Below are 13,135 nucleotides of genomic sequence, written 5' to 3'. Positions count from 1 at the left end.
TTTTGCTTCACACATGCTCCTAATTAGCTGTGTTTAGTACCCACAAGGCAGCAATTTGATACAGATTTTATTTCAGTTTTCCAAGGAAAGTGCAGATTTTGTTTTCCAAACAGGACCTACTCAAAGGACCCTGCAGATGTAGCAGTGTGGGATGGTCAAGCTGCTGAAGGCTCAGCCTGGCTGTGCCACATGCTCATGCTTTGACTTGCTCCCTCCCTTCAAAGCTGCTCTCAGACTATTTGGCAAGACAACAGCACTGGCACCTTCACCACACAATTTACCTAAATCCCAGGAGCAATAGACCTAAAATGGGAGGGAAGAGGAGGAAAATCATGCTCTGCAGGAGGTCAATGAGAGCTGGAGCCTGGACAGCACAAGCAAGACCTCCAGAGAAGATGCTCTTCCTTTTCAGAGAGAATGGAGGGACATGAACTTGGCAGCAACAGACAAGCAGAAGAGCAGTGAATGAGGGTCTTAATCTAAAAATAAGTTCCAAGAGAGACCTTAAGATTTGTGTCCCTGCCAGTCCCTGCTCCCCACAGTCTGGCAGCCCAGGTGGATCCCCTGCACAGCCCTGCTGAGCTGGCAGGAAAATCGCTCCGGATGGCATCGCATGGAGAAGCAGCTTTCTGGTCTGGAGTCTGAACTGAAAAGTTGGGGAAAATTCAGCTCTTGCAGAACTGAAGCAGCACATTTTGTTTTAATTTGTGGTGCAATATTTTCTTAAATCAGCTTCAGAGAAGAGTTGCAGAAATATATTTTGAGAATCTAAATGAGCACCTCCTTTCCTTTCAGATTGTTCTTCAACTATAAAATTCCATAACTTTTCTGGAGATCAGCATCTGTTTTTTGCTATAGAAATTGACACAGAAATTGTTCAGAAATGTATCATTCAAAACACATGGAGAGTTGACTCATCCTTTACCATTTCACTGACCCATCACCATGATTACATCTCTAACTGCACCTTTGGAGTGTTTCAGACCTGGCTCTGCTGCACTGCAGTGGCACCCCATGACCTTCAAACCCAGACCAGAAATCTTCAGCTGCTGCTCGTTTAACCACATTGAGGCAAGGCCAGAACATGAGGTTTGTGGGAAGCCTTGAGCAGCTCACATTTCTGGGCTGGGCACAACTCAGAACTGCCAGCACTGTGCTGCTGTTCCACCCTGCCATGGGTCCATACCCTGACATGGCACAGCCCTGCCCCAGGAGCCTGACACCCTCAGTGTGGGCACCAGCTCCATCCAGCAGAGCAGGAGAAAACCTGCTCAAGTCAAATAAAAAGGCTGAGATAAAAGGTTAGCTGGAGGATGGGAGGAAAATGTTCTTTTTGAGGATTATTTCCCATGACTATTTTATCTCGAGGTGTCATCTTTCAAAAAAGAGCAACATCACTTTTGGCAAGCTTAAGTGTGGCAGGTAAGAATGCAAATAAGAGCACTTTATATTGCTGATCTGGGCTGTGCTGTAAAACAAAAAATACCATCCTCCATTTTTAGCATCCAAGGCTGCTGGCAGATGGTTCTTGCTCTGGAGCTGTAACTGAGCTGTTCAAACAAGTGCAGCTTGCAGTTTGCAGTTTGCAGTTTGCAGTTTGCTACTGGGGGCTGAAAACTGGGGGAGACCCGTGGTCAGCCTGGCACCAGCAGCAGGGAGAGCACATCTGCTGCAGCACCTCCACGAGCCCCAGGAGCCCAGCATCTCCTGTTCACTGCAAACACATCTCAAAGGCAGAGACAAGAAGGGTGGATTGCTGCAGGAACAGTTTAACTCACAAATAACATGCAAACCTATTCACCTGTATGGAGATACCTCTGGGCTCCCTGCTGCTACTGGAGCAACAGCAGCTGGTATTGAAGGTCGCTGCACTCAGATTTTTATGATTTACATATTCTCACATCTAAATAATGAATTTTAAGGGGAAAATGCATTTGCAGCTGCTTTGGGTACAGTGCCAGTCCATAAGACACATATGGTGTTTGGCACTCTGACAGGAGAAGGCTCTCAGGGGTGTGTGCTGTGTCACCACCTGGTCATATTTCCTCTCCAGGTCCATTAAATGAGAGAACTGAGAGACTGGCAGTGAGCAAGCAGGGAGTCTTTCACATATCCTCACTCTCTCTCCAGGACCAAAGGTGATGATGAACACCAAGCAGCAGCTGGTCCAGGGCCACCCTCAGATCCTCATGGGTGCTCCATAAATCCTTCCTGCTGTACCCTACTCTTCCCTGCAGCCTGTTCATTCTGGCATGTGCATGAGGAGTTGCAATTTAAGCTCCAATTTTGGGTAATTTTGCTTTCCAAGCACTCTCCTTCCATCTGGGACAGGGCATGCACCAAGGTCAGTCACCAGAGCTTCCTGGACCTGTCTGCTGCCCAACAGGAGCATCCCCAGGAAGAAATGACTTTAAATCTGAGCTGCTTCATCCTTGAAAATACTCATCACTTAGCATTTTTTTGGATTCTTTGCAGCTTGTTTTTAAAGTTTGCCTCACCACTTAAGGTCAGCCTTGCTGATGCTTGCATGGTCAGTCCTGCAAAATGCTTAATTGGCAGAAGCTGGAGGCAGGAAAAATCCCAGTGCAGCTGGCAGTGGAAGCTGGACCTGACAGGAACAAGACTAATTGAGTCTCCCAGGCTCAAGAACCCACGCTGTTTGTTTACCAAGCTAAGTCACATTTCCTGGGCTGTGTGGGTAAGGGTGAGCACCACCTCTGCCATGCGCAGGCACTTCCTCTGTCACCCCCAAAGCTGACAGGGTGGTGGAAGCATTGGGTGGGCACTGTGTCCTAAGGCAGGGGACTCACCTGGGGAGGGGCAGGGACAGCACCACCCTGGCTGTGCTCTCCCAGCTCCCACCACCCCTCACAATCCACCTCCTTCCCCGTCATGTTGGCTCTGCTCTTTGCTGACTGCACTACACAACAGTAAAAGTGAGATATAGAGGAACATGTCCTGCTGTCAGCTTTATTTAGAACCCCAAAGTTCATTTCCTTTCTCTCCAATTTGGCTTTGCATTTCCAATTGTCACCGGCAGTGATTTCAGTGCAGCACGGACATCGCTGTATTGGAAAATAATTACAATGACAGATTTTGTTTTGCTGTGTGAGACCTTCCACTACTGAATCTAATTACTGCTGATACTTTACGAGCTCCTCCAGCACGAGATAATTGCTGCTTTTTCTTTTTATAAAACAAGAAATAATCAGTTGTCTTTTAAGGTGAGAAATATAAACAGCAATTAAATACCATGGTTCCTCATGCCCTCTAGTCAGCTGGCACCTCTCAGAAAGACAACACAGAAAAAGGTGAGGCTTCATTTATTGTTTGCCCCAAATTCATTGTTTGAAAAGGAGGGAATAGGAACGCTCCTGAATGGTCAATAGTTTTCTCCAGCTTAGGAAATGTGTATTTTATTATGGAGAAGCAGGAACAGCTCACAAGCAAAACAGTTTGTTCACAACTCACAATGTTCAGCATCATCACCCGGCCCTTTGCAGGATCTGGCTACAAGAAAAGGCCAAAGAAAGCAAAAGGCTCAAGCTTCAGGGGGCACAAAACCAGACTTGACTCTACCGAAACCTTGCTGCTTTGGTCACCTTTCACCTCTTCCAGTGTTTCTAAAAATATCCATTAAATCTTTTAACCATCCTGCTACCCCACCAGCATGGGACCCTTGGTTACAGCATCACATGGGGAGAAGATGGAGCAGAAGGAAACCACCCCATCCCTGAAAGTGCCCAGGACAGGCTGGATGGGGCTTTGTGCTCCACTGGTCTGGTGGAAGGTGTCCCTGCCCATGGCAAAGTGGTGGAATTTGATGGACTTTAAACTCCTTCCAAAACAAATGTATCCTGCTTGAACACTGCAGACAGGTTTCTCTACCACCCACAACAGCTTCTTTCCTGTTGGGTTTTTTTTCCCCTGCTTCTTTACATGAACAAAGTGCCTGCCTTTGAATAATTCATTGATGAGGTTTGTACCACTTTGTTCACAAAATCACAGTGGGGAACAGTGCTTTTCATTAAATACTTCTTTGCCAGCTCCTCTCTGTGATGGAGCCTTGCTCTGCTTGCTCTCTTGCCAAAAATCTTTCAGGTGAAGAGCAGCACAGCCCAGGGGCTGGTGAAATGAGAGAACGTGAGGGGCAGCCCTCCCTCACCTGGCTTGGGAAATGTCTGTGCTGTGATCCTTCAGTGACACAGCAGGAAGGTGCCTCCAGTGCTCCAGATCTCCCTGCTCCTCTCCACAAAATCATGATGGGGTGACCAGCTCAGGTTTAGGTAAATAACCTTGACCTGCTGCAATTCAGGCAGGTGAATCCTGCCACAATTTGCTGAATTGAGGGAGAAAGGTGTTCTTCTTATGAAAAACTATCCTGCTTCTGCTGCAGATGTCTCATCCAAGGTATAAATCAGACATCTACCCAAATACTTAGATGTCTGATTTATAAGCAGGGAATAGACCATCTTCCTCTTGCAAAGTATTAGGAAGAATTAGTCATAGATATTCACATCACACTGGAAAAGCAGTGGTGGAAGGCATCACGAACGGCAAGCTGGAATGAATTACTAAGATCTCTATTAGCATGTTAACATTTATTTAAAATACATAGTTGGCAAACCCGATGGTCATGGAAATTGCTAATAATGAATATAAATGAGACATGAACAGACACAGAAGCTGAATCATAAAACATTTGTGTTGTCCTGATTTTTTTAACCCTTTCATAATACTGATAAAAATATCACTAACACTTCAGAAAGATCAGTGCTTGGCCAAAGACTTCTGCCTTTAATTTATATTGGCAAGACATCAACATGCTAAATATGTGCCTTCAATTTCTATGGTAAATATGCTACCTTCCTCGCAAAAATCAAAATGGATGAATTTTGATCAAGCAAGGAAATCAAGCTCTTTACTCGGCAGCAAAAAGGGAGAGAAATTTCCCATTTCCCATTCTACCTCCTGAAACTTCTTATCATTGCCACTTCTTTAATGTGAAGTAATTTGAGTTTCTCTTCTGGCTTCAAAGATAGATGGAAGGGAGATGCCCATGTGGATTGCTTGCAGGAGGGCTGTAGTTGGACTGGGAAGTACTTCCAACTGCTTGGAGAAAGCAAAACCTTCCTCCTTGGCTTGGCCCTCAGTGTAATACCTTACTGCTCACCAGTGAAGAGGAAAACTGTCTTTTATTCATCATGGCACAAAACAACAATGCAAATGTGCTTGAAGGTGAAAGTAGGAGAAGGGATTGATTATCCTGAGGCAATAAATATCATTGATACAGCCCAGTTGCACTGTTAAGTGGTGTGGAAGGACAGGAAAATAATTTCAAGGGAACTAAAGCTTTGTAAACCCTTCTCTCCGCCTGGTAAGACAACAAATGAGTGGTGCACCTCTTAGCAGGGATGGTTATATGGTAAATCAGCTCAGATTTTGTAGGTATTCATAAATGAACTTCAATATACTTCTTGATCAGTGTCACTGTCTCTAATAGTCCAGTATCACTATCACATGATGGATTTTTTTGCACATATAAACCAGGTCATTATGTCTTGGTTGTGGTGCTTGCATGATTCCTCTGCAGTCCCTCAAGCACACAGCCCTCTAGTTTCTAATACAGCAGCTTCACACATGGCAACTGTATTGGCAAAGCAGGTTGTCTTCCAAGGTGGAAGCTGGATTTCAAGGCAGCTCTGTAATATGAAGTTTCCAAAAGCCCTCTCAGTGATGTTAACAACAACTCATGCCTTCCAAACCCCACCTGAGAGACCCAGAGGCTGTGCTGTCTGCAGAGCAGGAGGACACAGCACTGCTGAAGAGGATGAGGACCTTTCACATTTATGTGCTCTGTTAATGCAAATTTTACACCACTCACCCTGAGCCTCAGAAAGGTGAGGTGCAGGAAGGAGCACTCACCCGTTTGGTGTAGTCCATGGCCTTCAGGATGGAGAGGTTCAGCATCTCCAGGGAGGCCAAAACATCCTCATAGTCTCCCATATGGTCAGCAAAGTAGTCTGGGAAAACCAAGAGAAGCATGGTGGGAACACGTTAATGTAACTCGAGGCTACTTGGCACAGCAAGATCTATTACTGGGGGTAACATTAACCTGACAGGATGGCTCCAGGGGTATTTTTATATTCTGTGTCCTTAGCCAAAGTCACAATTTGTCCTGCAGGGATGGGAAGTGGTGTGATTCCCATGAAGTTTGGGGCCATTGCAAAAAGGAAATGTAAGGCCCAGTAGCTCCCATTGAAAATAACTCCTCAGGTTCTTTATTTTTATGCCTACTTCTGCATTTGATTGTTTATGGTCTCTCTCCCTCCTACTGCTGGCATGGAGGAAGAGGTCTCAAAAGAAATTCCCTTTCCGTTCCCTTGACATTCTTTGCCACTCAAAGCATCCAAATACCTTCCAATTCACCCCATTTTGTATGAGCTGAGACTGGCCTTACATCTTTCCCTATGCTCCTGTCACATTTACACCTCAGCCCACAATCACAGGTTGAACAAGCCTTTGAGAGTGAAATATGTTTTGAAAGGAAGAGAAGAGAGCTGCAAGCTGGGCCCAAAATCACATGTTCTTCATGGAATGAGCCACACATTCTCTGTGCCATCCTTGTCCTTTCCCTTTTCTGGTGACTGACACAGAGTACAGCCAAAAGCTGTTCCTTAAAAGCCACCAGTGCTGCTCTCAGCCTAGGACAGGGAGTTTCACACTGAGGTGACATCCCTGTGAAGTGCAGCAAGACATAAACTTCAGGAAACAATCCCACTAATTAGGTTTTCTTGGCTTAATTAGAAGTGCCTATAGCTATTTACAGTCTGAGAACATATCCAAAGGGAAGCAGCTTTTGGCAGAACCGGAATGTCACAGCATGACTGACAGCAGCTGTTCCACGATAAGTAAACAGCTCACTCTCATTGCAGTGGGCTTGTTTGGCTTTCCCTTCCCACTTGGGAAAGAAAAAATGAGCAGATCTGATAGGTAAAGACTTTTTCTAAGTCCTGAAATAAAAATCTGGAGCCATCCATTTCAGGAGAGATGAGCTGCTGTGGCACAGCCCTTGAGACTGACCAAGGAGCACATGGGAGGAGAACAGAGCTGACTTTAACAAAGCATTCAGCTCTGCTGCTTTAGCATTATTTATTCATGTTAACCTGCAGGGCTCAAGAAATAACTTTTAAGATGCTCTCAACATTTTATAACACACAACCCATTTCAAGAGAGACACCACAGCTCCCATTTAGACAAACTGAGGGTTTATGTTTAACACTTAGAGCAGAAGCAAGCAAATAAATCACAGGCAAGGGCAGGTATTCAGCAGATAACAGATCTAGGCAGGAGCTTGTGCTGATGGATCCTTTCTCTGGCTTCCCCTAGCTTTCCCAGGAGGTGATGGGTTTATCTCCCTTCTCTCCTGGCAGCTTCACCCCTGGGAGAGGCAGTGAGATGGGATCACACTGGGTGACAGCCATGCAATTTCCTGATTTTATCAGAGGGATGGAGAAAGCTGTGAGGGGTTAAACAATGCCATTGTTACCCCAGAGCTGATTTCTTGGGTAAGCTGGCAGGGAGACCCACTGCAATAGGAATGGAGGGGATGGGATAAGCCCTTCATATCCTCACCAAACCAAAAAGATTTTGTAGAAGTCTTTGTTTCTTGCTTACCAAAGCAAGGACAAGCAGGAATAACCAGTGGAAAGGGGAAATGTTACTGCTTTTGCTGCCAGCTGGGATGCTCAAAAGGGGGTGGGCAGGGGTTGAGTGCACCAGGAGGAGAGAAACCCTGGACAATGTCCTGGTGCAGGCACACTCATGGACAGAGAAGTCTTTAAGGTATCAGGAATAAGGAGTGACTGCCTGGTGCTGGCACAGGCACCCAGTAACCCCATCTCTGTCTGCACAACCCAGCCAGGCTTCCAAAGGCTGGAATTAGCTGCAAAGAGGTGAAAGTAAATGGTGAAAACCTGCTGAGGTGGCTTCATATGTTCTGTATCCTGGCACAGCAGGAGAGGAGAAGAGATGGATGAGCCCTCTGCAAGGCCCCACACCTCTCTTCCCATCTCCTCCCAAAAAGCTGGGGTGCAGGAAACACTTCCCAATATCAAGCATCCACAGAAAAATCCACCTGAGGGAGCAGTTTGAGTCACTTCCTAATGAAGCAAAGCCCTTCAGAAATCCCAGCAGGAAACATTCCCTTTCTGGTCAAGGTGTGGGACAAAATATTATCACAGATTTTCTGTTCAGCCTTTAATTTTGGCAAGCTGTGGAAGGTACAGCAGAGGTAGTGCACCCCTCAGGCAGCCTACAGGGAAACAGGAAGGCTGGCCTGGGGAGAAACATGTTACAGGTCTTGCAGAGGGAGATGGATTATTGAACTTTAGAGTGAAGCTGGAAGCCACAACACCTCCAGAAATTAAACTCCAGCTTGTTATTGAGCAGGGTCCATGTGCCTCGCTTAGCTCTGACCCCACTTGTGTTGCACAGAAATGAAAAAAGTTCTGCCAATTTTCCTGTGGAACAAGGAGCAGAGCAGCAGCAGCAGGGCTGAGATCCCCAGCTCCACAGCACTGCAATCTCTACTGGATTTCATGCAAGCTTTGAGGGCCCCCATGCACACAATGATTGCTGCTGCCCAAAGGAGGGACTGCACTCACCACACAGCTCCTTGGTGTCCACATTGCTGCAAGAGGGGACAGCGAGGCAGGGAGGAAGCAGGAAAAAAGAGAGAGAGGGAGAGAGAGAGAGAGAGAAAGAAAGAAAAGAAAAGAAAAGAAAAGAAAAGAAAAGAAAAGAAAAGAAAAGAAAAGAAAAGAAAAGAAAAGAAAAGAAAAGAAAAGAAAAGAAAAGAAAAGAAAAGAAAAGAAAGAAAGAAAGAAAGAAAGAAAGAAAGAAAGAAAGAAAGAAAGAAAGAAAGAAAGAAAGAAAGAAAGAAAGAAAGAAAGAAAGAAAGAAAGAAAGAAAGAAAGAAAGAAAGAAAAGACAAGACAACTTTAATGACAAGGACAGATGAAGGCTGCAGTTAGAATTCCCACAGGCTTAATTCCAATCACCCACCCCTTCAGCACTCCCAGCCACCGGTGGGGACAGCCTGTGCAGAAGAGCAGGGTTGGTTCACTCAGGGCATCTTCAGCATCTGTGCAGCTGGAACAGGTTCACAAGTTATTCTGGATGTTCCCTGAGAGGGAAATGGGTACTTGGACATCCCCCCTGAGGAGGGGCCTTTGCCCAGGGGGGACCCAGCACACCTGGCACACCAGCTCCTCTGACTTCCTTACAAACATCCAGCCTGGCAATACCTCGGTGAGACACTCACACAGGAATGTGGTTGTTCCCATTTACTCAGAATAAAAATTCACAAAATATGCTTTTCTCAATGGACCAATTCTCCTAATTCTGCCCCTGTGAAGCAGCTCTTTCCTGGGACTGCCTCCAGACAAGATGGCACAATTACTCCTTAACACAGGAACACTTCGTTTACATAACAACATCTCAACAGACAAGCTGCTTGGGAAATGAAGATTGCTGCTAATCTCTTTGTGCCTCCTATTCCCACACAATCATTAGTGCCATTCAAGGACTGGAACGACCCCTTAATAGAATTATATCTTCTCCATCCATTTATATCCTGGGAAGTTATTTCTTTACCTAAACTCATCCCTACTCTGTCTAACCTGCCAGCATGAGTGGATCGGGGCTTTCCCTGCCAGCATCCTCCTGCAGCCCTGCCCTGACACCCAGATCAAGGCAAGCACAAATGCCTGGAGCCCAGGAGGGGCTGCCTGGGCCAGTCCCTGTTTCCCGCTGGAAAAGGAGGTGGTGGTGCTGAAGCACAGCCTCTTTGGGAAGTGCTGCCTGCCATGGTGAGAAGATGTCACCTCTTGTCTCGGCCCCTCGTGGTCAGGACACTCCTGCAGGGCTGGTGGCACAGGCTGCAGCTGCCCCTCTCTGCAAAATGAGCTCCTGCACTAATTTATTTTTCTTGGATACTTATCTTCTTCAAACCCTGGAATTACTTCCCTGAATCCTACAAAGCCCCCTGGCGAGCTGTGGGCTCAGCTTCCCTGGTGTTCTCATGGGCAGATCTGCTGAACCCACAGATCCAGAGCCACTCCTGGCCCCAGGGGCTCTGGCACTGCCCAGCACTTGGCAGCAGGTGATTCCCAACACGGAGCAGCAGCAGCAGAGGAGCTCAGGTGAGCCCCAGCAGATGCATTTCCAGCCCTGACACAACCCTGGCTGGTTGTGTTCCCCAAAGCTCTCTCCAGCACACAGCCTGGGAAGTCAAATGTTCTTTGCAGACACGTGAAAAGTGGTTTTGACAGCAGCATCACCCACAAAGTGTTTCAATAATATTTTCCAGAAGACAGTTATTGTTTATAAACACCTACTGACGTGGCTGTGGGTTTGCAGCTAGGGCATGTTACTGAGAAAAAAAAAAAATCTGTTATTGTATTCCATGTGATTCTGCATTGTAATAATTGATCTGCTGCTGCCAAAATTGGTAATTGGTCTTTTATTTCCTCACATCTTGCCATTGTATGATTTAACTTAATTGTGCTTGAATGTTAACGCAGCTGAGAAGTTGCTTTTAATTTTAAGCCATCTTGCCTTCAGAATAAGGCTAATGAAAGAAATTACTGAAGTCACAAGCTGACTTAATAAAAAAATATGATAATGTTCAGATGAAAAACTGCAAGGAGAAATCAATGGATACTTGAGCAGGCTGTTTCCATCCCCAGGAGTCTGCCTGCTGGGAACATTGCTGACACAGAGCCACGTCCCCACTGCTCTTACAGGGGGGCTCTGGCCCAGCTTGGGAGCTGCACAGCAAAACCCGAGCCACAAAACAATTTACAGGCTCATCTGGTGGTTTCATACTGTACTAAATAAGCCCCACCTGGGTTATGCCAGTAGGGATTTATATTCTGCAAATATTCAGGGGATCTGGGGTTCAGGCTGGCAGCTCCTGATGAGCTCCCTTGCCATTCCTAAGCTTCCATCCCAGAGCTTCCCTTCAGAGCACATTTTTGGAGCAATCAGGTATCACAAATCCCTTCAGAAGAAAAACATTTACGTGAGCATTAGTTACCAAAATTTTTTTCAAAGATGCCAAATATTTAACACTCCTGTACACAACTATAAGCTGAAAAGAAAAATCGTGACAAGTTGTTCTCGTGTTTTCAGGAAAATAATTTAAAAAGTCTTTCAAGTACCAGAACACTTGGCTGTGAATTAGCTTTCAATTTTTATTACATTAATATGACTAATTCAAGAGCTTATTGAAGCCATAACCCAGCTAACTAAGCAGAGTATAATGAAGTTTAAGTAGAAATGAAGGAATAATTAAAGATTTCTGTGTCATACAATTTTTTCTGCATAGTAGAGCCCACATATATCTGATCTTGTTCCAAAACAAAAGTCTTTCTTCCAAAGGAGAAAAAAAAAATGAAGAAAATCGAAGTATTTTTGAAAATCCAGGCCTTTTCTCTGTTTTCCAACCAATGAGGCTGCAGCATGGAGCAGCACAAACCTGCATCCCCAGCCTTGCTGGAGTGTGCACCCTCTGAGGTGACTTTCCAAGGCAAAGATGCACTTTCAAGATCCTCCACGTGCATTTGGCACAGGATTGCTCCAACAGGAGTAGGAGACGAACACAAGAGCTCAGACTTCAACTCGGATCAGCTTCTGGAAAGGCAGAGCCCAAGCCATGAACTGCTGTGGCCACAAAAAAGGACAATTTATTACCACCATTCCCCCCTTTTTAAAGACACTGGGATCATTTGGCCAGATAAACAATTGGCAATAGGGAAATTGTTTTCTTTCCTGGTTCACATCCAACTGTTTCAAAGAAAAGGAAAAGACCTCTAAGTGTGATGCTCCTCCTGTGTGTGTGGGAGTTCAAAGAGCAAAGGAGGAGTTTAAAGAGCAATGACCATGCTGTGAGAGCATCCCCTCAGTGGGCTTAATTAACTTGTCCAGTAATTACTGATGCATGACTTGTGCAGCAAGAGGCTGCCCAGAGAAATGCCTGTGCCTCCTGCATGCTCCAGAAAGAAAAACATTTCTCCCCACAAAGCCCCACCCAGCATTACATTGTGTTTTGATGAGCTCCTGAGCTAATGAGGCTCCCTGGGAAGTCACATCTCTCTTGCCATGTCCCTGAGTGGGGATTGTCCATGGACAGGGCTTTTATCAGAGCTGTCCTGCACTGACCCTGCTGCTTCTCCATCAGTTCATAGGCTTCTCTATTTCTGTGAATGCCTTGCTTGGAACACGCTGCCATCCTTGGGACTTCATCCCAGGAAGAAGGCACCATCAGACAGAGGAGCTGTTGCATCAGGGTGTCCAAGAGCCCAGGGATTGTGGCAGCAGGCTGAGCATCCCAGCAGCCAGACCTCTGTGTGTGTGATGGAACCATGCAGCCTCCTGCTCTTGGCTCAGAACCTCCAGATCAACCTAACATTTTCTTAGAGCAAATCAATGTTTTCCACCAGAAAAAAATACGATTTCTGGAGATTCCCTGTGATGATGATTTGCATTAGGTGTTAACAGCCAGCACAGGAGGGAGCACCCAGAGAACAGCCCATGGTAGAGTCAGGGATGCCCTGGTCCAGTGCTGTGACCTGCAGAGGTTCCTTGCAGCAAACCCAGCCAGGACTCTGCAATCCAGCCTCTCTCCCTCCCAGCATCTCCCTGCCTCCCTCAGGCAAGGCTGATGGCCTCTGACTTGCTCTCCTTAACATATTTTTCCACACTTCAGCTGAAGAGAGGAGAGGAAAAGTTATCTCAGAATGAAAGAGATAATGTGGAGGAGAGGAGCATGAAATTTCCTTCCTGGGTTTCAGCTCAGCCACAGGAAAGGTGTCCCAGGCACTCCCAAAGGGCAGTACAATCAGAAACTTAACGGGGATTCAGAAGTTGCAAATACATCAAAGTCTCATCCTCACGTTCCTCATGCAAATATCTGCCTGGATGTGCTGCTCAGTGTCCCATCAGCTTCAGCTGAAGATAATAACCCTTTTCCTTGGGCAGATGAAAGGTTTGCATCAGCAGCCACACGGCTTAGTCACTTCACCAGCACAGAAAATGGAAGGGCTTTTTTCCTGAAATCACGTTCTACTTT

At 46.0% G+C, this 13,135-nt stretch overlaps 1 protein-coding gene across 1 annotated transcript in view; it reads right to left on the bottom strand.

The window, feature by feature from the left end:
* Positions 1-13,135, bottom strand: part of NECAB2 (N-terminal EF-hand calcium binding protein 2) — a 70,598-nt gene that overhangs the window by 9,388 nt on the left and 48,075 nt on the right. The window contains exons 4-5 of the mRNA XM_058034072.1: positions 8,667-8,692; positions 5,926-6,023 (exon numbers count right to left, since the gene is read on the bottom strand). Of these exons, the coding sequence (XP_057890055.1) occupies positions 5,926-6,023; positions 8,667-8,692 (124 nt within the window). The remainder of the gene's footprint in view (positions 1-5,925; positions 6,024-8,666; positions 8,693-13,135) is intronic.

The sequence above is a fragment of the Melospiza georgiana genome, chromosome 14 (assembly GCF_028018845.1).
Source record: "Melospiza georgiana isolate bMelGeo1 chromosome 14, bMelGeo1.pri, whole genome shotgun sequence".
Lineage (NCBI taxonomy): Eukaryota > Metazoa > Chordata > Aves > Passeriformes > Passerellidae > Melospiza > Melospiza georgiana.
The sequence above is the reverse complement of the archived record's forward strand: the minus strand, read 5'-3'. Positions and strand labels throughout refer to the sequence as shown.